Raw genomic sequence first — 27,535 nt, forward strand, 5'->3', positions numbered from 1 at the left:
CAGTAGGTGGTCTTGGGCAAGTTCTTTAATCTCATTATTCCTCAGTTTCCTTATTTGTACCACAGGGACACATGAGATGTGTCTGTGAATCACTTATCCAGTGCCAGGCTGCCATAAGTGCCTGATAAATTGTAACTATCTTCATGATAATGAGGTGATGTAGAATCATTTTAGCCCTCTGTTGCCTTTCATTCCTTCCAATCCACTGTAAACACAAATGCTTGATTTTTCAATGATAAGCTCTGGCCACAGCTCACTGCAATCCTCAAGCAAAAGCAAGGAACACAGAGTGAGCCCCTTAAAATGCATAGCTGTGTGGGCTACTGCCTCCCCGTGTGCTCAACATTCAATTTAAGATTATGCATTGTGAGACAGTTCTTTGCCAAAGTACTAACCTACGTTTTCAACAGTGTGAACCTCAGTTATTAACATCAGACCCCAGACTCCACCCATCCACACACCCACCCATCCATCCATCCTTCTACTCACTATGCATTTCATCAACTAGTATTGGCACCCATTGTGTTCAGAACCTGGGAGTAAGTATCACCCTGAAGAAGCATAGAGAATTAAAGGCATAGTCCTCTTGGAGTATCCTCATTAGAGATAAAAATACTAAGAGATTTTTACCTTTTTAGCAAAGGTAAAGTTTTATGTTTTAAGAGCTTTATAGCGACATTTGTCCAATCTTAAGTTTATATCAATTTAATTGTTAATTTCTAAGGGTAAAATATAGGTAGTAGTTTACAAGTAGATTATGTCATAAAAGTTTGGAAGTTGTTTGGTTGAATTCAGGAAAGACATTTGCTTCCAAATAGGGTAATAAGTGACAGTTTGAATAGCACGTCAGCCCAAACACTTGTCTGTTTTAGGAGGAAGGAGAAATGACTTGCAATGTGCTGTTATTTGATCTCCTTATAGGGTCTCAGTGGTTGGTCTGTCTCATACATTAACTTTGCTTGTACTATCCAGAAGTCACGTCTCTCTGGCTTCTAAAACATTTTGATGCATCTGTGTGTATGTCTGTGTGTGTGTGTGTGCGCGCGTGCATGCGCATTAGTCCCAATGAGGGCAACCCAATTAATTTACAGATTTTTTAAAAAGATAAACTCAAATTATGTCTTTTGGAAAAAAGTCTTACTGTATAATTTTTGGGTCTCAGTTACTCTGAGCAAAAATTTTTCATTAAAAATATCAAGAATAGGGACGGGCCTAGTGGTGTAGTGGTTAAGTTCACACACTCTGCTTTGGTGGCCTGGAGTAGGCCAGTTTAGATCCTGGCCATGGACCTAAGCACCACTTACCAAACTATATTGTGGGGGCACCCACATATAAAGTAGATGAAGATGGGCACAGATGGTGGCTCAGGGCCAATCTTTCTCAGCAAAAAAGAGGAGAATTGGTGGCAGATGTTAGCTCAGGGCTAATCTTCCCCAATAAATAAAGAAAGAAAGAAAGAAAGAAAAGTTTTTAAAAAAATGTCAAGAACATACTTTAAATAGAAAATCAATAAAATACATGAAAAAATAAGATAGACTAAAAAGTATGCTAAACAATACTCTGCCGTTTACTAAGTCTTAACATAAATCCACCAAATTTAAGTCGTCTGTATTGTTGCAGTGACAGTACAAAAGATGAGAAGATGCATTCACCTAACATCACAGGCCAGGCTGCAGAAGGCTGATGCTCGTCAGAGAGATGCCGTTCCAGCAGGCACAGTGCCCCCAGGGGCCAGTGCACCTAAGAACCCACCCAACGTCCCAGGAACACACTGACCAAGGCAGGAAATGGATCGATAAATTTATGAGAGATTTTTAACAAGTGTTGAATCAAAAATGTGTTTCTGATTAATGCAAACTTAACCAGAAAATTCACTGGACAAGAATGTCCCATTCCCGAGCACCTTGGTTAACCAAGGATCTGTTCCTAGCCTCTGTCAGACCATCCTCATCTTGCAGAGCTGAGGTGCCCATCCTAAAGGGGCTCCAAAACGTGGGATCCCTGCCTGCCCCGATCTGCACCCAATGGCAGCAGGCCAGTGGACATTTCTTATCTCTCCCGCAATGACATTTCACAACTAAGTTAAGCCACTGAGTCACTCTGTAAGCCAGTTTCAAGGAGTCTAGAACTTGGTGAACATTATGAGTGTCAAGGTTTACTGTCTACCTGACAGAGCATTCCATCTAAGTTCTCAACTTTATCTCCAGCCTCCCTCGAATTCCATATGTACGAACGTAAGCTGATGGGATCGTCGTGCTGGAACAGGAATGCAGAGGAGAGAGTATAGAATATCGTGGTGACTATTCAGACTCTGGTTTGCAGCAAATTGGCCCTAGACAAAACTGTGCAGCAGGCTGAATTTCCTTCAGCACATCCCACCCACGTGGCAATGTTCGTATCTCTCAACCCCTCGTGCCATCTTCTGTGCAGGAGGCCAGGGTGTGTCGCTGTCCCTGTGTATCCAAACACTCCGTCCCTTTTGCCCCCTACATCCCTCACCCAAGTTGCTCTTTAGGCAGACTCTCGAGCTGACCAAGGTGGGGGTGACACATTCCAGGTCTCATGAAGGTGACCAATGATCAGTGAGTCATTTACGCCCCCCAGAGGTTCTCAGATTTCAACAGGAGAGTTCAGGAGATGGGATGTTCCTCCCTCTCTCCTGCCCTTCATTCCTTCCGTCCCTCCACAAATGTTTATGGCACATTTTCTATGCCCAGCTACCTTTCCAGGTGCAGGACTAAAGCAGTTAACAAAGCTCTTGTTTTCATGGAACTTCCATCCATGTTAGAAAAGACAGAAAATAAACAATTAAAAACATAAATACATAGAATGTCTGGTGGTGATAGGGGCCATGGAAAAAATAATCCAAAGTATGGAAGACAGGGGAGCTGGGAGGGAGGATGCTGTTTTATATAGGATTGTTGGAGAAAACTTCACTGAGAAAGCAAAGTTTAAGCAGAAACTCAAAGCGGGTGAAGCATGAGTCCAGTGGGTTTCTGGAGAAACACTCTCTAGGCAGAGGAGACAGCAAGTGTAAAGGCCCTGGGCAGAAGGTTGGAAGAACAGAAAGGAGGCCAGAGCGGCTGGAATGGAGAAAGTAAGGGGAAGAGACTGTAAGGCATGAAGTGAGAGAAGGGGGTGTGGGGCAGAGACTGCAGGGTCTCAGGACATGAAAAGGACTTGGATTTTTACAGTGAGGTGAGAAGCCCTTGCTGAGTTTTGAGAATGAGACATCATTTGATCTGCAATTTTAAAAGGACCATTCCACTCCACGGTTGGGACAAAGTCAGGGCAGGGAGGCCAAAGGAGGCTCCTGTAATAAGCCCACTGGGGACAGTGCTGCCATGCACTGAGCGTGCTGTAGAGGCAGGCCCAGCAGGGTCTGCTGCTGGACTGGACGTGAGGTGCGAGAGAAAGAAAGGAGCCTAAACGGACGACGACTTGAGGGCAAAGCAGTAGGAACTGTTTGAGTGTCAGTTTCAGACGTGGGGGACAGCCTGAGGAGGGGTGGAGAACTCTCAGCAGCCCCTCAAAGAACCCCACCGTGTAATATTTTGTTTTATGCCAATTCTGGGTGGGAAGAACATATGGTGCTCCTCCTGGTCAAACTCAGGCAAGTCAGAGCAGAGATCCTAAAAAGACCCACCACAAATAAGGAGAAAATTGGTGTGTTCTGGAGTCAGCCAAACCCAGGTTCACTGCCGCCTGTGATTTAGGGCACCCCATCCAGCCCCTCCAGCCTCAGGTTCTGTCTGTATAAATAGTGTCAATAATTCCTACTTGAAGGGCTTCTTGAAAACACAACATAAAGTGTGTTGATCGTCTACCACATGTCCAATAATCAATATAGTTCATGTAAAATTGCGCCCCTGTTCCAATAATCTGTCCTAACATTTAACAACTCAGAGAAATTATCTCTTATGGTTACCACACATCTTTTTTCCTTCAGCTTCCTTTAGTTCTGTTCTCATTATTTCAAAGGAAGAGGAGGAATAGACTGTGGCATGAAAAACTCATGTTCTTTAAGATAAAGATCAGAGAACAGGAAAGACTTTCCGTGGCCCTCTCAGAATGACTATAAGAAGAAATAGCTTCAAAATGGAATAATAAAATATAATTCCTAAAATTGCCTCCTCTTATCCAAAAAAGAAACTTTTTAGGTTATCATTAGTGAAAAATAACTTTAAAAAAAACCTTAGGTATACAATGGCAGACCCTAAGTGGCTGACAGCTTATGATGAGAACAATTAATGCATATTAGAAATCCTCTTTCATATCACCATCGCAAACCACACCGAGCCATCTCAAAGGCATCTACCGTCAGTCATTTGAAGATGAACAGAAGTGAGGAAATCCTTTTTAAAAAGTCCAGCCAGCCCTGGTGGATTGAAGAGGGACCCTGGCATAGAGCACAATCAAATACCACGCGCATCAAAGTGGAACGCTCTTTTGTTCCATCAACTGCACCATATAATTCCGAGATCCGGCCAGCTCATAATGACATTTTAAGTAGCTTTCAATGCTCCAAGTGGGCTCTAGCAGAGCAATTACACAAAATGTCAGGACATCAAATATGTAAGGCCTGGAGTAGGAGATCAACTTGCACGCACAACTGCTGGAGGCCTGACCTACTGAAATTAGATGTCTTAATAGGGTACCCCAGACAAAACGTTACATGCTTTAGAGAATAAGCAATGGCATGCAGATAATCTCACTACAAAATTGCTTTAACAAAAAAGATGTGAATCATGCATAACAGCTTTCCTCCTAAGTGCCTTTATCACCATGTATACATGAGAATATACAGTTAGGCCATGTATAAACACATCACCACCATCATCCTTATCATCTCCACCATCGCCATCACCACTATCATCATCATCACCATCATCACTGCCATGATCATCATTATCATTATCATCATCATCATCATGAAGAATTTACTGTGCTCCTTTTGTTTAGAGAGCATATAGTCCATTTAGTTGCTAGAGTCCAACTCTCAGATATTTGCAAAGGGTTCAGATAAATTCAGTAGGAGTTTATTATTTTATTCTGTCCTCATATGGGCCTCCACCTGGGAGATATGGGCGTAATCATATGTCAGCTTCCTGACTATTTTCAATGAAAACAACAAAAGTAAAGTAAAATGTGTTCTCCTTCAACTTGAGGGGCTTAGGGTATCACAGCTAAGTGGCATACATCACTCACTGGCTAAATGAAAAGTGCCCAACTATAGTCTGGATAAAGCACCTGTTGCTCAGTGAGGCCATGCTGTTTTGTACTTAGAATTCAGTATATACCAGTCTAACTCTCTCTCTATTACAGTAATAGTGAGGTAAAGAACAAATACACATATCAAATTAGGTTTGGCATTAATTACGTGACTCAGTGGAGGGGTTGGCAGTCAGATTGCCTTCTAAGGAGTATTTCATTTAGATTCACATTAACATGGGTCTGCACACTCAGAATGTTAACTGACATATGACAAGGGGAACCAGTCTAGACATGTACTGGCTGGCAAATGCCAGACTAAAATATAAAAATTTCCAGGGATGGCTATCAGGGCTAGTAACTGAAATTTGTCCACATTAACTAAATGGGCTGAACCAGTAGAGTATTTGGATCCCATTCAAAGAAATACCCTCTGAATGGTGAGTGCTGTGGAACTCCCTCTTAGCAGCAAAGTTCTAGTTGGTAGACAACCAGGCATGCATGGTTAATATATATCTGTAGTTAGGAACTCAATTTATGATCATATCCAAACCAATCACTGCCCAGAATGCCCTGGGGCCTCAGGGCCTCAGTTCTACTCTGTGGGGGCTCAGTGAGACCCTCACATGTGGGAAAGGGAAAAATTTCTTCTGACCTCTTCAGCTCCTTCCTTAGACCCACCCTGTGCCTTCAGAAGGAAAACCTCACCATAGGTTCAGTGGTCTCCAAACCCAAAATGTTCAGTTTGGAAGTGGAAAGAGTTGGAAAAATGACAAGAGGACGACCTCATATGTGAGAGCCCACAGGCCACAAGGAGAGCACCCCTGCTCCATGTTGTTCTAAAAGGCCTTCCTGTTAGAGCCAACGGCGGAAGTTGGCAGGAACAAGCACTTGCGATAAGTTACCTTTTGGAGCCCCACCCACTCTCAGTCTAAAAGAGGGAACTTCCAACTCAATACTCAATGTAAAGAACTTTCTAGCAAATGCAGCTGGCTTTTTGTGGAAAGGACCTCCCAGGGAAGCAATGAGCTCACAGGTACTTAAGGGAAGGCTGAAAGGTCATGTGTCAGAGAAACTGTAGAAGAGACTTCTCATGTGGGGCAGAGTGCATGACTCTGGGTTCCTTCCAAATCTGAAAACAGTGACTCTTTGCTGATGCAGAAGTAGGAGGAAGCTGTCTCCCAGGCAGGGAGGAAGGCATGGGATGGGGGCAATGCAGAGCTGGGCTCCCCAGTCACATATGTCTGCTCTCACTCCACATGTGGGCAACCTATTCAGGTGCATCCACATCAGGGCTGCCGGGTGGGCATGGTGGGATTAGTAGGTAGACAAGAGGAGCCATTCCTTGCTGTGTAAGCGACAGAGTGGCACCCAGAGACTTTCCAGGCCCCGCTTCCGCTTCCCTTCCACTGCAGGAGAAAGTTGGCTGTTTGCTGACCCCATGACATGGTGATTGGCTGAAATAATGGCCTCTGGCATTTCACATCAAATATGGGACTATGTTTCACTGAGATGAGAGGTTCTTTGATGACATAGGTGCCTTCTTTCTTATGTTCTAGAAGGTGCTTTTAAACCCCAGAGAGGGACATGAATCCAGGATAAAGAGTATATCAGCACTTCCTTGTGGGGCAGACTCTGAAAGGCAGCCTCTTTGCTCCAGTGATTAGATGGCTAATTTGGGCCTCTTTTCATAAAAAACCAAAAGGCATGATTGGGTTTAGAGTACTGAGCAACACTGGCCTTCACTCAAATATGAATAAATTTCTTTAAAAATGAAAAAGGCAGCAGGTGCTTCCTTTCAAGTGAAAATTATCCCAAAATTGTGAGCATATTTTCTCCAGGATGATAAAAGCACTGGGATCTGGTTTTTATACATTACAATCTATCATTGTCACCATGAAAAGGGAAAGCCCTGGTTCAGTGACCTCCTGAGATTGGGTGATGCAGGGTATACTCTTTGCTCTGTATGAGTTTTCAGGCTGGGATTCCCACACAAATGGGAAAGTAGACACATGCGGGACTTCGCAGTCATGGGAGGTTTGAGTAGGAAGAGGCCCCAAAATGCGTTTATCACAACACTCTTATCTTGGATGAGGGAAGAGAATCAGAAAGGCTGTGTGACTGGTGGGGCTCAGCATGTGCTCTGTCAACGAGTTAATTCATGAATAAACTTGCTAAGAGTCACAGAGTTAGGAAGGTGCACAAACAGTAGTCAACGAAAGTTCAGACTTACATCCCAGTGAACATTCCACATTAATATACGACAGAATCCACTTTAGTATAGATGATGGTGGGGGTGGAGAACACTCATTACCTTGGCCATTCAAGCTATAATATAGGAAGACACCTGAATAAAGGAAACAACAAGTTATGTTGGGAAGAGGTTGAGATAGGAAATACCTAGCTGAAAGTTAGCAGAGTGATAATGTGAATTAAGTTCTCCTAATTCTCAGTCCAGGACCCAGAGGATGCAGAATCAAGATAATTAAAGAAAGGGTTCTCACAGGTTAGAGGTTTTGTTTCCTGTTTGGTGTGGTTTGAAGTTTCATCAATGAGTAAGGATTAGATTGGATGCTACCAGCAGTAGCATATTATTTGTCATTGGTTCTAGTTAACTGTTTAGAAAAAGGTATATGATAAATTCTCTAATGTGGTTTCTATAATTCTTTAATTGTCATCATTGAGTCTCAAGCTGAAAGAATGGCTTTAGCCAAAATATTATAGGGTCTATATGAGGAAAACTACAAAACTCTGATAAAGAAATCAAAGAAGAATTAAATAAAAGGAGAGATATCCCATGTTTATGGATAGGAAGACTCAATATTGTCAAGACATCCATTTTTCCCAACTTAATCTACAGATTCAATGCAATTCCAATCAAAATCCCAGCAAGTTATTCAGATATTGACAAACTGATCCTAAAGTTTATATGGAGAGACAAAAGACCCAGAATAACCACCACAATATTGAAGGAGAAGAACAAAGTTGGAGGACTGACATTACTCAACTTCAAGACTTCCTATAAAGCTACAGAAACAAAGACAGTGTGATATTGGTGAAAGAACAGACTGATCAATGGAACAGAATAGGGAGTCCAAAAATAGACTCACATAAATATAGTCAACTGATCTTTGACACAAAAGCAAACACAATACAATGGAGCAAAGATAGTCTTTTCTACAAATGTTTCTGGAACAACTGGACATTCACAAGCAAAAAAATGAACCTAGGCACAGACCTTACATCCTTCATAAAAACTAACTCAAAATGGATCACAGATCTAATTTTAAAACACAAAACTATAGGGGCTGGCCCTGTTGCCCAGTGGTTAAGTTTGTGTGCTCCACTTCAGCAGCCCAGGGTTTTGCCAGTTCGGATCCTGGGCACGGACCTAGCACCACTCATCAAACCATGCTGAGGCGGTGTCCCACATAGCAGAACCCAAAGGACCCACAACTAGAATATATAACTATGTACTGGGGGCTTTGTGGAGAAAAAAAAAAAAAGAAAGAAAATTGGCAACAGATGTTAGCTCAGTTGCCAATCTTTAAAAAAAACACACAACTATAAAACCCCTAGAAGATAACATAGGAGAAAACTTAGATGACCTTGAGTTTTGTCAATGACTTTTTAGATATGACACTGAAGGCACAATCCATAAAAGAAAGAATTGATAGGCTGGCTTCATTAAAATTAAAAACTTCTGCTCTACAAAAGACAGTTATCAAGAGAATTAGAAAACAAGCCACAGACAGGAGAAAACATTTGCAAAACACACATCTGATAAAGGACTCTTACCCAAAATATACAAAGAATTCTTAGGGGGCTGGCCCAATGGCCGAGTGGTTAAGTTCGTGTGCTCTGTTTCAGTGGCCAAGGGTTTTGCCGGTTTGGATCGTGGGTGTGGATATGGCACCGCTCATCAGGTCATGCTGAGGTGGTGTCCCACATGCCACAACTAGAAGGACCCACAACTAAAATATTCAACTATGTACTAGGGGGATTTGGGGAGAAAAAAGCAGGAAAAAAATAAAAAAGAAGATTGGCAACAGTTGTTGGCTCAGGTGCCAATCTTTAAAAAAAAAAAGAATTCTTAAACCTCAACAATAAGAAAACAAACAACCGGATTACAAAATGGACCAAAGACCTTAACAGACACCTCACCAAAGAAGATATACAGATGGCATGTAAGCAAATGAAAAGATGCTCCACATCATATGTCATCAGGGAAATGCAATTTCAATCAACAATGAGATACCACTATACATCCATTAGAATGGCCAAAATGCAGAACACTGACAACACCAAATGCTGACGAGGATGTGGAATAACAGAAACTCTCATTCACTCCTGGTGGGAATGCAAAATGGTACAGCCATTTTGGAAGACTTTATTTCTTACAAAACTAAAGATACTGTTACCAGTATCTTTACCAGAGGATCCAGCAATCGCTCTCCTTGGTATTTACCCAAAGGAGTTGAAAACTTGTGTCCACACAAAAACCAGCACATGGGTGTTTATAGCATTTTAATTCACAATTGCCAAAACTTTGAAGTAACCCAGATGCCCTTCAGTAAGTGAATGGATAAACTGCAGTACATCCAGACAATGGAATATTATTCAGCACTAAAAGAAAATGAGCTCTCAAACCATAAAAAGACATGGCAGAACCTTAAATGCCTATGACTAAATGAAAGAAGGCAAACTGAAATTGCTACATACTGTATGACATTCTGGAAAAGGGAAAACTATGGAGACAGCAAAAAGATAGGTGGCTGCCAAGAGTCAGATAGGAGGGAAGGATGAACAGGTGAAGCACAGAGGATTTTTAGGGCAGTGAAAATACTCTGTATGATACTATAATGATGGATACATATCATTATACATGTGTTCAAACCCACAGAACACACAACACCAAGAGTGAACCCCAATGTAAACTATGGACTTTGGGTAATGCTGATGTGTCAGTGTGGGTTCATGGATTGTAACAAATGTACCACCTGGTGGGGATGTTGATAACAGAGGAGGCTGTGCATATGTGGGAGCAGGGAGTACATGAGCAATCGCTGCACCTTCCTTTCAATTTTGCTGTGAACCTAAAACTGCTCTAAAAAGTAGAGTTTACTTTTTTGTGAAAAAAGGAATGACTTTAAGCTTTGTTAAAACTTGGTGACAATTGAGCGCAGGGAGAATTGCAGTCAAGGTTCTATGATCTGAAAAGATATATGCATAAGGGTGTTTTTGCAGCATTATGTGAATAGTAAAGATTGACAAACTAGACATAGTGTAACAGAAATATATAGATATAGAACTTATTTAAATGTATTATGGTACATACATATGATTGAATATATGCCTCCATAAAAAATGTAATAGAAATGCATTTAATAATGCAGCAAAATGCTAACACTATATTCAGTGGGAAAAGCAGGGTCCAAGCTAACTAGGTGGATTACAGAGCAGTGAGATGAAGGACACTCTGAAGCTTTCAACATGAGGCAGGTCCAGAAACACTGACATCAAGACGTCCGAGCTGTCCAAAGCTTAGAAAGCAAGTTCTTGCATCTTACAACACTGGAATCCCATTCTTTTAAAACAGAGATGTACAGACACATTGGTTTTATGTAGGAAATCCAAGGGACACAGAGCCACTATGGCAGTTTCCCCCTGGGTGTGGGGAAGGCCTAGGAGGGTTGGCCATGGGGAAGGAAACTTCAGATTCACTTTGTACCCTCTGCACTGCTTAGAAATTTTAGAAATGATCATATCTTAAATTTACAATATAAAAGTTAATTTAGAAATTTAAATGTATCATGACAGCATTTATTCACAACAGCCAAAAGGTAGAAACAACTCAAGCATCCATCAAAAGATGAATGGATAAATGAAATGTGGTATATCCATACAATGGAATATTATTCAACCTTAAAAAGGAAGGAAATGCTGCAATATGCTACAATGTGGATGAACCTTGAGGACATGATGCTGAGTGAAATAGGCCAGTTGCAAAAAAGACAAATGCTGTATTTCACTCATATGAGGTTCCTAGAGGAGTCAATTTCATAGAGACAGAAAGTAGGATGGTGGGTGCCAGGAGCTGGGGAGGCGGATGGCAGTTAGTGTTTAATGGGGACAGAGCTTAAGTTTGAGAAGATGAAAAATCTGGAGATGGTGGTGGTGATGGTTGTACAACAGTGAATGTACTTAATACCACTGAACTGAACACTTAAAAATGGTTAACATGGTAAATTTTATGTTACGTGTATTTTACCACAATTTGAAAAATTTAAATATAAAAAGTAATGGCACTTTCATTACCTAAGAGTGACTGGAGTTCATGGGACTTGCCTGAGTTTTAATCCAGGGTGGGAGGAAGAATTAGCCCCGGTGAAGATGTTCAAGAGACAAGGAGAGGCCGAGATATAGCTGCTTCTGGCTCCACGCAAGCGGGCCCGGCTCACTGCAGGGCCTCACAAACCCACACAGGACCCAGAGGATGCACACCAGCTTCCGACAGCACTTATCTCATGGTAACGAGATTAAACGGGATTTTTTGTTTTCTTCTTTCTACATATCTATTATTCAAGTTTTATATAGTAACCGTTTATTATTTTTATAATTGGTTAAAAGTACAACAAATAATCTTTTACAAATTCTGATTCTCATAACAAACTGATCATGAAATTACAGAGTTATATTCTAACGAGAGCATTCCCGCCTGGTGGCGGCCGGGACGCTGCATTCCGAGTTAGAGAAGTTGGCCGAGATGGTGGCTGAACCCCGTGCAACAGCACTGTGCTCTGCAGTCTGGCCTTCCCTTTATCCTGTCTCATGTAAGTCTCTCCATGTTGTGTGGCTTTAAAGCTTTTTGAAAGGAGGCAAGGTGTAAACAATGAATAAATGAAGGAAAAGGGTCTCTCTCTTCTCTATGATAAGTTTTTAGCAAATGAACATTTGCCACACGTATTAAGTGAGCAGCCAGACTATTTATCACTTATTTGGGGCACATATGGGTGGGTTTTCCCATAGTTCCACATGAAACCTGGACTCTGAGGACCACATACTGGATTCCACCTTGCTGAGTCACACAGAAGTTTCCTTGCCCTCTGAGCTATCACAAGATCCTCCCTTCCTGTTCTGGCATAGCAGCCCTCTGGGCATCTAAAATATCCAGTTCCCAGGGCCACACCCCCCTCAGAAGTCATGGCACACCAGGCCTCAGACCACCCTTCTTTCTCGAACTATTGCTTTCCAGGTGAAGTTGGGTTTCATGGGGAGGGCTGTCCGTGTACTGCGCCTTCATAGGGGTTCTGTGTGCGGGCCATGCTGAATCTGCCTGAACCTTACACAAGAGCCCGGCATTGTTACACTGCGTGGCATGGGCACTTCTCCAGGCAGTGCCATGAAATGGCCCACCTGGCACCTGATATTGCTGAACATCAACTAAATCCCAATAGTGCACTGAGTTGGAGAGGTAACCTCAGGAAGCCCTGGACTGAAAATTTAGGGGAAAGTTGGTCTTTTCTTCTCTTGTCCCTTTTCATTAAATCTGTAAGAAGAGAAATCTTTATTCTCCTGTCCCGGCTGACCCCTGCCCACAAGTGATCTTACTCCACTCCTTTGCTCCCCTTGAAGGCTCAGCACACAACTCTGCATACAACGAACAACCAGAGAAAGCTAAAATTCAGAGCTGAATGGCCATTTAAAGCAGTAGGGCTCAGGACCAACAAGCCAGAGCAATAAAGTAAATTATGCTTAAACCTGCATTTTAGATAGTCGGCTCTTCAAGCTCCGACTCTGTCCTAAGTGATCTGACTTCCGGGCTAAGTACCATCATTTACCCTCTCAAGCTGCAAGGAAACAAGGAAAACAAGGTTGACAATGATACCATCTTTTCAGGTTGACATGAAGAGCAAATGAGACCATTTCTGTGGAAGAATCCACTCATTCATTCACTCAGCAAATACTGGGCCAGGGACCTGCTGGGCCCTGGGACACAATGACAAAAAAAGAGGTACAGTTTGCCATCTTCCCACAGCTTATGGTCTACAGGGGAGACCAGCACACAGTAAATAATCACACGAATATGCAGGTGCAGACTGTGAGACCTGTTCTGGAGGACAGCACGGGGCACCGCGAGCAGAGCCTGCAGATGGGATGGGGTGGGGCTCGTTTTAAGGGATCGAGCTCTTCTCAAATAATCAAGTTGAAATCTGACAGAGAGGTAAGTGGTCCATGGCTGCTGGATGCTAAAACAAGATACAGCTAGACAGTGTCCCCCTCACGGAAGGACACTTCGCCACCTCTGAAGGCTTCTTGCTAAACATTGAACACAAATGGTCAAATCTCTGGGCTAGCTCCTATTTACAGGAGGTCCAGAGCAGAGGAACAAGGTACACGTTATCTTTGGGATGCAATCAGCAAAATCCAGAATGTGAAAAGCTCTATGAGACTAATGAACTAGTTTTAAAAAAATGTTGCAAGGAAAGAAAAAAGAGGGAAGAGAAATCTGCAGATTAAAAGGAGCTTAACAGCTATATCTACCAATTCAATGGAATTTCTTTGGATTCTGATTCCAAACAACCAGTTGTAAAGAAAATTTATGACAACTGAGAAGTTTGAACACTGATTAGATATTTGGTGATATTAAGACATTGCTATTAATTTTAATATGTGATAGAGCTATTGTGGTTAGGTTTATAAAAGAGTCCTTATCTTTCTGCAATACAATGCTAAAATATGGACAGATGAAATCACGGGTGATAGGGGAGACGAGGGGAAGTGGTGGTGCACAGCAGCAGCAGGAGAGGCAAGCAGCTGCCGTTTGTTGAAGCCCAGTGATGCACGGGGGGCTCACTGGACAACTCTGTCTCGCATTTATTTTGTGATTGACATTTTACATGACTCTTTTTAAAGTATACAGTGCAGTCGGGAAGACAGTATATATAAAAAGATAACCAACACAGCAAGTTAGCACAGAAAAAATGTCAACCAAATTATACAGTTAATAAGGGTCATTGGAGAGTGGAGACAGCGTGGTCCTGAAGATCTGCGCCTTCGGGGCGTGAAGAGGAATGGCAAAGTACCAAGCAATGGGGAGACAGGAGGCTCATCTGAGCAGTAATAGCAGCACGAGCAAAGACATGCGTCATACTTCGCCTGTGAATGCACTGGTGGGGTGGGTTGAAGTCCCTCTGGTTGGAGCAGTAGTATTTACCTCTTCCTATTTCTAATAACTAGAATAGAAGTAGTCAATAAATGGGACTTTTTAAGTTGTGAGACATGAGAAGGGAGACAGAGAGAGATGATTAGAGAGAGAAGAGGAGAAGCCAATCTGACATTCCACGACATGGGGTGGGGGGCACCAAGCAGGAGAGGACGGGGAAGGGACAATCGGCACCATGGGGAGGACCTGGGAGTCCTCCACAGAGGCCACAGCATGGCTTTTGGACACCTGGGGGCGGTCCCAGCAGCATGTGTATAGCAGAGGAGTGAGGTGATGCTGAGCTGGGGAAGAGCAGAAAGTACAGTGACCATCCAAAAGCCAAAGGAGCAGATGAGTACCACTGATGGAGTCTGGTAACTATGAGACTGCAGAGGGAAGCAGGGCCAACAAAAGGGGTTTCTCAGAATAGTGCCTGGTTTGAAGCAGAGGAAAAACAGCCCCCAAAGAGAAAATGCTGGAGGGAAAGGAGCTTCTCTGTAGAGCAACCTCCTATAGAGAAACACCAGTCTCACTAACGGGGCATTTATGTGCAAACAGTTCTTAGTCAGGTGCACAATCTGTTTTCTCATACATCTTATTTTCCCAAGACAGGAACAAGGAGAAAGCATTACTAATGGCTACATATCCTTCCCTCTAATTATAACTTTGCATTTCTTCCATTTAGAAAGTGCCATAATGGTTATATGGACAAAGAGAGAGGAGAGAGCTACCTAGCTGAAAAGCAGCAATGTCTAGAAAAGTACTGTGAGAGCAAATCCAATTAAACCTTCACTTATAGAAAATAGAGGCTAATGTGAATGTGTTTCTCAGTCAATATTTTTTTAAAATCTGTTATCTGTTTGATTTTATTATTTGTATATCTTCAGAGGAGAAGTCACATTTTATCAGAAGCTCACTTTATATTTCATGGCCTTAGGAAAAGGCTGTTAGAAAATAATGCATGAGAGCCTTCTGCATCTTCCAGAGGAGTGGGAACCAGTACATACTCCTTCTCCCTTGGGACGATCTGAACTAAGGCATAACACACATAAAAGTACTGAAGCCACAGTGTTGAAAGTCAGTCACGTCAAGGGCCACACAGTACACATACGCATTGTGAGCAGCATTAGCTTCAGACTGGGCTCTTTTGGGGACAAGGCAAATAATCAGAAATATGTGAGTAGGGCTTGCGCTTGACCATAAGGAATAGTGAGGCATGTGACAATATGAAAGCATATGCCGAATCTAAAAGTATTCATTCAATTTTCCAAAACACTATGCAATCAACAAAATTTGGGGTCCAGATTTGGCCTTGTTCCCCAACCTATCACCTTCATCAATAAAGTCACAAAACTGTGACATTGCAGGGAAGATGTTTAAACACTGACACCCCCTACACCCCAAGGAGAGATTCACCTTTGGCATGAATACAACCACCTTCTCTTCTACCAGCACCAGAGGGAAGTGAGACTGCCAAAGGTTCACTCCCTCACACTGCGCCTTGCTCTGCCGCTGTCCCCTAAGGAGAAATGCTGATGTGTCTGAAAAGACACTCAGTGGTGAAAAGCACATGGAGGGCCGGACAGGAAGGTGACAGAAAGACAAAAACAAGCCAACAACAAGAACACCAAAGAGGGTAGGTGAGGCTGACTTACCATCGCCCCTGCCCAGGGGGTGTTTGGGGTCTCCTGGAGACAAAGGCCATTTCTGGGGGGTAGCTGGTGCTGAAAGGACCCTCGGCTCTCTCCACGGTGCGTGCAGAAGGTTGTGCAACCCTGGGTCACCCTCCCTGGGGGGTGGGGGGTGCTTCTGAGCCGCGTAGGCACCCAGCGCAGCAACAAGATTCTGTCTGTCCACACTACCCACCACCTTTGGGCTGAGCTCATCAGGCTGGAGCCGGCTGAGGGTTCGCAGGGGGTGGCCTGCAGGGTAATCCTCTCGGGGCATGGGGGCGTAGGTCAGAGCAGACGTTTGGGCCACGTAAGTCAGCACGCTTTCGGCCAGGGCATCTTCACCCTACACGGGCCAGAGAACAAAACAGCAGTAGGTGAGTCTCCATCATCAGCCACGCATGCCAAAATAGCATTTGGTCTCAATTTTCAAGGCACTAAACAGCACTGAGCATCTGAAATGCACACCCACTGATTGACCAAGTTCCATAATCCATATTTGTTATTGCATTCATTTTTTAATAACAGCTTTAAGGAGATTAATTCACATACTATGAAATTCACTCAATTTGGTGTTTTTTAGTGTATCCGCAGAGTTGTAGAAACATCACCACTGTCTAATTCCAGAATATTTTCATTACCCCAAAAAGAAACCTTGTACCCATTCCAGTTCCCTCCCCCTCTCAGGCCCAGGCAACTATTAATCTACTTTCTGTCTCTATGAATTTGCCTATTTTGGACATTTCAAGTACGTGGAATCATACAATATGTAGTATTTTATGTCTAGCTTCTTTCACATAGAATAATGTTTATAAGGTGCATCCATATTGTGGCATGTGTCAGAGCCATATTTCTTTTTATGGCTGAAAATATTCTATTTTAAGGACATAGCATGTTTTGCTTATTCATTCATCAGCTGATGGACATTTGGGCTGTTTCCATTTTTTGGACATTATGATGAATACTGCTGTGAACATTCACATACAAGATTTTGTGTGGACATATATTTTCAATTCTCTTGGGTCTACACAAGAGAAGTGTAGTGACAACTATTGGATCAACGAAGAAATCAAAGGAGAAATCAGAAAATACCTGGATACAAATGAAAATGAAAACACAACATACCAAAACTTACAGGATACAGCAAAAACAGTGCTAAGAGGGAAGTTTATAGCAATACAGGCCCACTCAAGAAACAAGAAAAATCTCAAATAAACAATCTAACAGTGTACCTAAAAGAATTAGGAAAAGAACAAACAAAGCCCAAAATCAGTAGAAAGAAGAAAATCAGAGCAGAAATAAATGAAATAGAGACTAAAAAAACAATAGAAAGGATCAATGAAACTAAGAGCTGTTTCTTTGAAAAGACAAACAAAATTAACAAACTCTTAGAGAGACTCCCTAAGAAAAAAGAGAGAAGGCTCAAATAAATAAAATCAGAAATGAAAGAGGAGAAATTACAATGGATACTACAGAAATACAAAGGATTATAAGAGAATACCATGAAAAGCTATACACTAACAAATTGGATAACCTGGAAGAAACGGATAAATTCTGAGACTCATACAACCTCCCAAAACTGAAGCAAGAGGATATAGAGAATCTGAGTAGACCAATCACAAGTCAAGAGATTGAAACAGTAATCCAAAACCTTAAAATTTCATGGAAAAACGTAATTATTTCCAACTCTGAGACATTCAGAAAGGTTATGCTTGTCCTGGAGGCATTCTCAGAGCTCCCTTCATGGTGTGGCATGGGTCTGTGGACCATCAATTCTTAATATCTTGCCCATTCATGTTTTCTACATGCACTTCCCCTGAGGCACATGATGAATGTAGAGTCAATGGGGTGCAAACCTTGGGATCTAGTTAAGATGTGCAACCATCACTGAATTTAAGACAGGTGGCTCAGACGCCCAAGTCTGGCTATTTTCAAAAATACTTGGCTTCAGTCTTCTGGGATCTATGTTAGTGCAGAAAGCTGGAAATCAGGAATAGGTTGGCATGGGTTTTAGTTTCCATTCTCTTATGTGAATTTGGAAAAATCACTTGACCTTTTGAGACTCAATTTTCTTCAGTCAAAGAAGGAGATTGCATATTATCTCTAAGATTGTTTTCATTTCTAAAATGATGTGATTTTAGCTGTCATCCAAATTGTTTAATTTTGTCCAAGTACTAGTTGAAATCAACTGTTTTCCTTTAAAAAGAGAAAGTAAGACTCATTAGAGAGAAAGAAATACAAAATGCTACCACAACAAATAGCCCCTCCAGCAGTTTCACAAATTAGGGGTGAGTGTCAATTCAAAGCTCAGCCCTTCAGAAAGGCTGCCTCTGAACACCCAGTCAGATGACAGCACTGGGGGCTGGGGATCTGCATCCAAATGGCTCATCAATGTGCCCACGAGCAACTCTCCTCTTTGCTGTGATTGCAGCCTCACCTGGAGCTTTGATTCAAAGGGCCTTTAGTTACAGTTGACCTGGAGAGCTCCAGGTAGAGGACAAGCCAGGCTGAACACTGTGCACGACAAATTGCAGCAGAATGTAATCTGTGCAGTAGACTGGGATAAACAATCTATTTTGGGTCTGTCTACGCTCTGAAACAAATTAAGGGAAAAGGGAAAAAGAACATTTCAGTAGGTAGTCTGTAGAAATAATAGAAAACATCAGTTTTCACGAGTCATTCCAGGCCCTCTGTAAACAATGGCCAGCATGATGGTGTCCTTGGGGGAGCTTAGCTTACTGCAGCTTCAAGGTGAGGGTGCCCATCCCATAACCAAGAGGACTGGGAGCTGGGAAAAAGAGCAGTGAGGAAAAGCATTCTCACGGTCGCTTCTTCTTGTGTGGCTCCACATCCTGAAGGAGAGAGCTAGCAGATGGAGCTGGATTCTGAGGCCAGGCTGCCAGGGTTTGAATCCCACCTCAGATGCTTGTGCTCAGTGACTTTTGTTTTGGTGAGTTATGTAACCTCTAAGGCATCTGTGAAGTGCGGTGATAGTCATGGTGCTGGCACAGAAGTGCTAGTGGTTACACTACTACTATGATTCCTACTATTTTTTACTTCAGCTTCTTATATCTTCATTTTCTTTAAAGCAGGAGGAAATCTATAACTCAACTGAGGAGGAGCCATCCAATTGTACTTTTTATTCCTCTTTCAGCTCTGAGTTTAAAATTCTATGACTCATTTTCAAACTCCTTACTTTGAAGACCTTTTAAGCTTCCATTCAACAAACCTATCATGTCAGGTTTCCTAAGATAATGCTCAATAATTTTTAAGACTGGAATTTTAAATCTGGAAAGTAGCAACCTAAAAGCATGAACAATGACCAATTTCCAAAACATGGTATGGACACTCCTGGTGCATTAATTCCTCATACTATATGTCAGAGAAATCTAGTGTGGGCATCTTTGATATGGCCCATTTTGTGCATAGGAAGCATCTGAGAACTGCTGCCAAAGTTTGCTGAAATTTACACTGAAATTATACTCCTCTGCTTATCTTGCTTAACCCATGGTGTTTCCACATGAGAAGGAGTAGAATCCACTCACCCACACATTCCACAACGTTTGTGGAATAAAACCAAGGGGAGAGAAGGTTCATTTGGGAGACTGGCCCAATCCTGTTAGCATCGCTCTGTGTAACCTGTGTAACTTTGGACAAGTTATCTAACCTCTTTGAGCTTCACTTTTACCATCTGCAAAACTGGGAAAATAATTCCTTTTTTTCTTAAAGAATCTATAAGGATTAGAGCGAATATGGGTAGAAGTGACTAGCTCAGCACATGGCTGAGGAGGCATTTGATAAAAGGTAGTCATGGAAGTGGCTCCCCTTGCTCCTAGTTTCACTACCAGGGCTGGGTACCAGAGTTAAAAGTCAGGCCTCCTTCCTCTCAGGGAAATCCACCCACCCCAACCTCAGATTGCACCATTATGAATTCAGACTGCCAGGAAGGCCTGGAGGCCCTCGGAGTCCCACATGCCAGCAAAAACTGAGTGGATGAGACTTTTGTCTATATAGCAGTTACTCAGGCTCATCAAATATTCTCTTGTGCCAAGGACCCAAAACAAATTAGGAAACCCAAATTGGGCCATCTTTTGACCACACAACAAACATTTTCTCCAGTTTGTCTCACAGCCTGAAGGCAGCGTTGACAAGCACATTGATCAAGACGTGCTTGCTGCTGATACCACACACAGCACATAGCACTGGGGCTGTCCACAGGCTTCCTAATGAGATGGTCCCTTGATGCCATTGGATGCGGCAAGATTTGGGAGCTCAAGGCAGAGAGGTTGGGGCGGTGGGCTCTCAGCAACCCTTCACCTCCAGCTTGTTAATGTAAAGTTGGGACTACTTCTGTGCCTTTCTGTGTTCGGGCCATGGAAGGTGATTCTGGCAACTTGTTTACTCTCTCTCTGTCTCTCTCTGTGTCTTTCCCTCCCCCTCTCCACACCCCCACCCCAACACAGTGAAAGGTTGTCAGTGCTTAACAGTGTCTAGGCTCTAAGTGGCCCGTCCATGTGCAGAGGAAGAAGATTGAAGGTGTCATTTTTACTGACAGCGTTGTTGTCAGGACAAAAGAAATTCTGCATTCAGAGGAGCCTCACGCTGGTCTATAGTGTGCTATCTTTGCAGCCGAGACATGGTGCTTTCAGTTAGAAAAATCAGTTCTCAAACAGTTTTTACAGAGTTCACAAAATGTATAAGGTTGAAGAGATGTTAAGTTCCAAACTACAAGATCAACAAAATTTGTAGAAAGTTGACAGTAATACAAGGTGTGGGTGTTGAACATGGATATCTGCAGATGACACTACATTAGGCTAGCTTGGAATTATTCTAAAGAGACAAATGACACGAAGCAAATGTTGTTGTTTCTCATCTCCATCCCACTCTGCACTACCTTCCTCCTTCTGCCACTTCTGCTTCTTCATGCTCTCTTTCTCGTTGGCATTTTGGCCTTTCCAGCAGTTGTACTCTATAGCTTCACACCTAGCAGGTAAAAATTAAAGGGAATGGACTAAAGCAGAGAGTTGCAATCCATTTTTCTATCCATGTTTGATAAGCACGAGGCATGGAGTTACAGGCCAATTGAATAACCACCTGGAGGACAGCAGGATAACCATCACAAAGTGGGTCATGTTTTCTGAGTGCTCTTGCCAGGCTGTTCTTCGGCTTTGTATCTTGTAATTCTTTTTGACCCTCTCAACAACCCTAGGTGTAGACACAATTCTCCTCATTTTACAAGGAGGCAAGATCTCCCAGTGAGTAAGGAGCAGAGCTGGGATACAGCTCCAGGAGACTGGCTTTGGGCTATGCCACAGAAAGAAGCAGGTTTGTCATGCAGTCTGCCTGATGGATAATGACAGAACTGTGCTCAATTGAGTCTGGAAGAGGGAACTCAGTGACCTTGTTTTGGCTTAAAAAATAAACATGAAGGGGCCAGCCCAGTGGCGTAGCAGTTAAGTTCCTGCACTCTGCTTTGGTAGTCCAGGGTTCACAGGTTTGGATCCCAGGCACGGACCTACACACCACCTATTGAGCCATGCTGTGGCAGGCATCCCACATATAAAGTAGAGGAAGATGGGCACAGATGCTTGTTCAGGGCCAGTCTTCCTCAGCAAATAGAGGAGGATTGGTGGCAGATGTTAGCTCAGAGCTAATCTTCCTCAAAAAAGATTTTTTTTTTAATTTTAAAAATCATGAAAAAGTCGCCCAAGGATTCCAGGATTCTTATTTGAGCTTTATCACTAAGTAAGTTTTTGAAAGTGGACATTTCACTCCCTCTTTCTCAGCCTCAGTTTCCCTATCTGTAAAATGAGATGACTGAACTAAAGGTCTTGAGGGACCTTCTCATCCTAGTAAAACATGAGCCTACAGAAAGTGCAACAAAACCTTAGGCAATGAGGCTGTTGCCTTTTTCCTGCATCCACGCAATCAGTTCTGAAGAATCTGTATGGGAGAAGTGAACAACTGCCAGAGACCACCCAAGTAGCTTTTCACATGTGGTGACAAGAGGAGTTAAATCAAAAACCAAGAGAAAAAAGAGACTGTCTTCTGCCCACACAGGATTCAACACTAAAGAAAAGCATGGAAAATACATGGCTTCCTACAAAGCTTCACCGCTGCTTGCTCCATATGCTTACACAACCATCTCTCCTATCAGCAAGTTGGCTGCTCAGGGCAAGGCCGGGCTACCTCCCGTATAACTGCACCGTCCAGCACAGGGCCCAGCAGGACAGAGGCTCAACTCGCTGCCCCGCAAGAGCCCAGGACACAGAAACAGAGCTGGGCAGGGAACAGGACCTGGGTCTGGGATAGAAAGTGCATGTGTGACCATGCTGCAAATAAGGTCACGAATTGACCCCAGCATTTCTGTGTCTGTCTCATCTTAGGCACTCACCAAGCTGGGTGAACGGATGAACAGATGAATGATAGACAGGTTGGTCTGCCCACGGAGCCCAGTTCTGAGCTGGTCAGAATTGTAGGTTTCCTGTAAGTGGAGTGTGGCTGCGTCTTTATCTGGCAGGGAATAGGCTGACAGTCACTACAGGCAGCATGCATTAATCCCTTCCTACACATTACACACGACTATGTGCACGAAGAACAGAGCGGGAACCCTGAGGACAGCTCTACCACCAGAGCTCAGCTTCCAAGCAAAGGTCAGCAGAAATACTAACTTGAGCAGGCCACTTTTTCAACGAAGCAAACATCACAGATGTGGCACATAGAAAATGTTGTGGCCACGATCCTCACAGCTCTCTATGCTTTTGAATATGCTATTCCCAGTGGTATAGCTAAGTAGAAGGCAGGAGGGAACTCTGTGTCCCCAAACTTGATTTCCCAAGGCAGCACCTCTTCAAAAGTGGAGTGACAGGAGACAACGGGCTTGCTGGTAGACGTCTGGGTTGTTTCCAGTCTGGAGTTTTTAATGAATAAGGCTGCCATGAACAGCTTCATGCAAGTCTACTTTGAACACATGCTGTCCTTTCTCTAGGGTAGAGCCCAAAGTGGAACTGCTGTGTCACAGGGTAGATGGATGTTCAACTGGAAAGAAATCGCCAAACAGTGGTTGATAATGGTTTATGTGCCCACTAACTGGAGAAGTTCCATTACTCTACATTATCACCAAGAGTTAGTATTAAAGAATTTTTCAAAAAGTTTAGCCAATCTAGTGGACATGAGCGGTAGTTCTTTACAGATTTACACTGTATCTCCCTAATGAATGATGGTTAGCACTTTTTATGCCTTTGTTGGTAATTGTATATTTCTTTTTTAAAAAAGCATCTGTTCAAAACTTTTACACACTTCTGGGTTGGGTTGCTTGTCTTTTTTCTTTTTTAGCTTTACTAAGGTATGATTGACACAATTAACAGTATACATTTGTTTTGACGTAGGTATACACCTATGAAATCATCACCAGAGTCGACAATGAACATATCTGTCACCCTAAAAGTTTCCTCATCCCCCTTTGTCCTCCTTCTTTCCCACTCCTGCCCACCACCACATCCTCAGGCAGCCCCCGAACTGCATTTTCTAACAGTTTGTATAAATGAAATTATAACAGTATGTATTCTTTTTCTGTCGTTCAGTCCACATAATCACTATGAAACTCATCCATGCTGCTGCATGCATCAATAGTTCATTCATTTTTATTGCTGAATAGCATTTCATTTTATTGATCAAACACAATTTGCTCATCCATTCACTTGGTGGTGGGCATGTGGGTTATTTCCAACTGTTGGCACTTACTGTTAAGGCTACTATGAAGATTCATCTACAAGTCTTCAAATGGACAAAGCTTTCATTTACCTTGGGTAGGAGTGAGAAAACTGGATCCTAGAGAAGGTGTTTGTTTAATTTCTTAAAAAACTGTCGAGATATTTTCCAAAGTAGCTGTAACATCTTACACTCCAATCATGAGTGTATGAGAATCCAGTTCCTCCACCTCCTTGCCAATATGTGATGTGGTCAGTCTTTTAAATTTTAGCCATTCTAATAAATGAGTAGTGGCAACTCATTGTTGTTTCCATTTTCATTTTCCTGATGAACAATGATGTTGAACTTTTCACATGAGCTTATTTGCCCCCTATCTATCTTCTTTGGTAAAGTGTTCAAATCTCTTGCTCAATTTTTTATTTGACTGATTTTTTGTTTTTAATGAATTTCGAGAGTTCTTCATACATTGTGCAGAGAAGTACTTCTCCAGGTGTATTAATTTCAAATGTTTTTTCACAGTTTGTGACTTGTCTTTTCATTCTCATGACAGTATCTATGTTTTTATTGAGGTCATACTGGCTTATAACATTGTATGAATTTCAGGTGTACGTTATTATATTTCAGTTTCTGTATAGACTGTATCATGCTCCCCCTAGTTTTTGTGGATCACCATACATAGGTGCCCCTTGATCCCTTTTGCCCTCCCCAGACCACCTTCTCCTCTGGTAACCTCTTATTTGTTCTCCTTATCTATGTGTTTAACAGTAGCTTTTAAAGAAGAAAAATTTTAAATTTTATGAAGTCCAATTTTTCTTTTATGAATTGTGTTTTGGTGTCATATACAGATGGAGTTTGTGGGAAATTGCCACCTTAAAACTACTGACACATGATCTTCTGACACATAAACATATTATATCTCCACTAATTTAGCTGTTCTTTTTTGTTTGGTTGGCTGGTTTTGGGTTTTTTTCTTTTCTTTTTTTCTTGATTGCAGTAACATTGATTTATAACATTATATAAATTCCAGGTGTGCATCATTATATATTTCGTTTTCTGTATAGATTCCATCATGTTCACCACCCAAATACTAATTACAATCCATCACTGCACACATGTGCCTAAACACCCCTTTCACCCTCTTCCCTCCCTCATTCCTCTCTGGTAACCACCAATCCAATCTCTGTTTGTCTATATTTGTTTGTCATTTTTATCTTCTACTTATGAGTGAAATCATACAGTATTTGACTTTCTCCCTCTGACTTATTTCACTTAGGATAATACCCTCAAGGTCCGTTCACATGGTCACAAATGGCCGGATTTCATCATTTCTTATGGCAGAGTAGTATTCCATTGTTCATATACACCACATCTTCTTTATCCATTCGTCCCTTGATGGGCACCTAAGTTGCTTCCAAGTCTTGGCTATTGTGAATAATGCTGTGATGAACATAAGGGTGCATGTATCTTTATGCATTCATGTTTTCACGTTCTTTGTATAAATACCCAGCAGTGGAATAGCTGGATCATAAGGTAGTTCTATTCTTAATTTTTTGAGGACTCTCCATAGTGTTTTCCATAGTGGCTGCACCAGTTTGCACTCCCACCAGCAGTGTATGAGCATTCCCTTCTCTCCACATCCTCTCTAAAACTCATTGTTTCCTGTCTTGTTAATTATAGCCATTCTGACTGAAGTGAGCTGATATCTCATTGTAGTTTTGATTTGCATTTCCCTGATAGTTAGTGATGTTGAACATCTTTTCATGTGCCTGTTTGCCACGTGAATATCTTCTTTGGAGAAATGTCTGTTCAGATCTTTTGCCCATTTTTTAATTGGGTTGTTAATTTTTGTAGTTGAGATGTATTAGTTCTTTGTATATTTTGGAGATTAACCCCTTATTGGATATATGGTTTGCAAATATCTTCTCCCAATTGTTGAGTCATCTTTTCATTTTGTTGATGGTTTCCTTTGCTGTGCAGAAGCTTTTTGCTTTGATGTAGTCCTGTTTGTTAATTTTTTCTATTGTTTCCCTTGCCCAGTCAGACATAGTACTTGAAAATACGCTGCTAAGACCAATGTTGAAGAGTGTACTGCCTAGGTTTCCTTCTGGAAGTTTAATGGTTCCAGGTCTTACATTCAAGTCTTTAATCCATTTTGAGTTAATTTTTGTGTATGGTGTAAGATAATGGTCTACTTTCATTCTTTTTCATGTGGCTGTCCAGTTCTCCCAACACCATTTATTGAAGAGACTTTCCTTTCTCCATTTTATTTTCTTGACTCCCTTGTCGAAAATTAGCTGTTCAGAGATGTGTGGGTTTGTTTCTGGGCTCTTGATTCTGTTCCACTGATCTGTGTGTCTTTGTGCCAGTACCATGCTGTTTTGGTTAATACAGCTTTGCAGTATATTTTGAAATCAGGGAGTGTGATACCTCCAGCTTTGTTCTTTTTTCTCAGGATTCCTTTGGCTACATGGGGTCTTTGGTTGTTCCAGATAAATTTTAGGAATCTTTGTTCTATTTTCCTGAAAAATGTCATTGGAACTTTGATAGGGATTGCATTGAATCTGTAGATTGCCTTAGGAAGTATGGACATTTTAACTATGTTAATTCTTCCAATCCAAGAGCACAGAATATTTTTCCACTTGTTTGTGTCCTCTTCAATTTCTTTCAACAATCTTCTATAGTTTTCAGTGTGGAGATTTTTCACGTCTTTGGTTAAGTTTCTTCCTAGATATTTATTTATTTTGCTGCAATTGTAAATTGGATTGTATTCTTAATTTCTCTTTCTGCTACTTCATTGTTAGTGTATAGAAAACACAACTGATTTTTGTACGTTGATTTTGTATCTTGCAACATGACTGTATTGATTATTTCTAAAAGTTTTTTAGTGAATTCTTTAGTTTTCTGTAAATAAAATCATGTCATCTGCAAATAGTGACAGTTTCACTTTTTCCTTTCCAATTTGGATCCCTTTTATTTCTTTTTCTTGCTTGATTGCTCTGGCTAAGACTTCCAATACTATGTTAAATAAGAGTGGTGAAAAGTGGGCATCCTTATCTGGTTCCTGTTCTTAGAGGGATAACTTTCAGTTTTTCTCCATTGACAGTGATATTCGCTGTGGGTTTGTGATATATGGCCTTTATTATGTTGAGGTACTTTCCCTCTATTCCCATTTTATTCAGAGTTTTTATCATAAATGGATGCTGTATCTTGTCAAATGCTTTCTCTGGGTCTACTGAGACGATCATGTGATTTTTTATTTTTTATTTTGTTAACGTGGTGTATCACGTTGATGGATTTGCAGGTGTTGAACTATCCCTGCATCTCTGTAATAAATCCCACTTGATCATGGTGTATGATCTGTTTAATGTATTGTTGTATTTGAGTTGTTAGTATTTTGTTGAGGATTTTTTATTGATGTTCATCAGTGATATTGGCCTGTAATTGTCCTTTTTTGTGTTGTTCTTATCTGGTTTGATATCAGAGTAATATTGGCTTTGTAGAAGGACTTACAAAGCTTCTCCTCCTCTTCAATTTTTTTCAAAAATTTGAGAAGGATAGGTATTAAGTCTTCTTTGAATGTTTGGTAGAATTTGCCAGGGAAGCCACCAGGTCCCAAACTTTTACTTTTTGGAAGATTTTTGATTAATGTTTCAATCTCCTTACTGGTAATGGATCTATTCAATTTCTCTATTTCTTCTTGATGCAGTTTTGGAAGGTTGTTTGATTCTAAGAATTTATC

General features: G+C 41.7%; 1 protein-coding gene across 8 annotated transcripts in view; it reads right to left on the bottom strand.

Annotated features, from left to right (window-relative positions):
• Window positions 1-27,535, bottom strand: part of PTPRN2 (protein tyrosine phosphatase receptor type N2) — a 924,814-nt gene that overhangs the window by 546,220 nt on the left and 351,059 nt on the right. For all 8 annotated transcript variants that reach the window (XM_070618094.1, XM_070618092.1, XM_070618095.1 and 5 more), the window contains one exon: window positions 16,072-16,432. In XM_070618094.1, the coding sequence (XP_070474195.1) occupies window positions 16,072-16,432 (361 nt within the window). The remainder of the gene's footprint in view (window positions 1-16,071; window positions 16,433-27,535) is intronic.

Source organism: Equus przewalskii, chromosome 4, assembly GCF_037783145.1.
Source record: "Equus przewalskii isolate Varuska chromosome 4, EquPr2, whole genome shotgun sequence".
NCBI classification, from domain to species: Eukaryota; Metazoa; Chordata; class Mammalia; order Perissodactyla; family Equidae; genus Equus; species Equus przewalskii.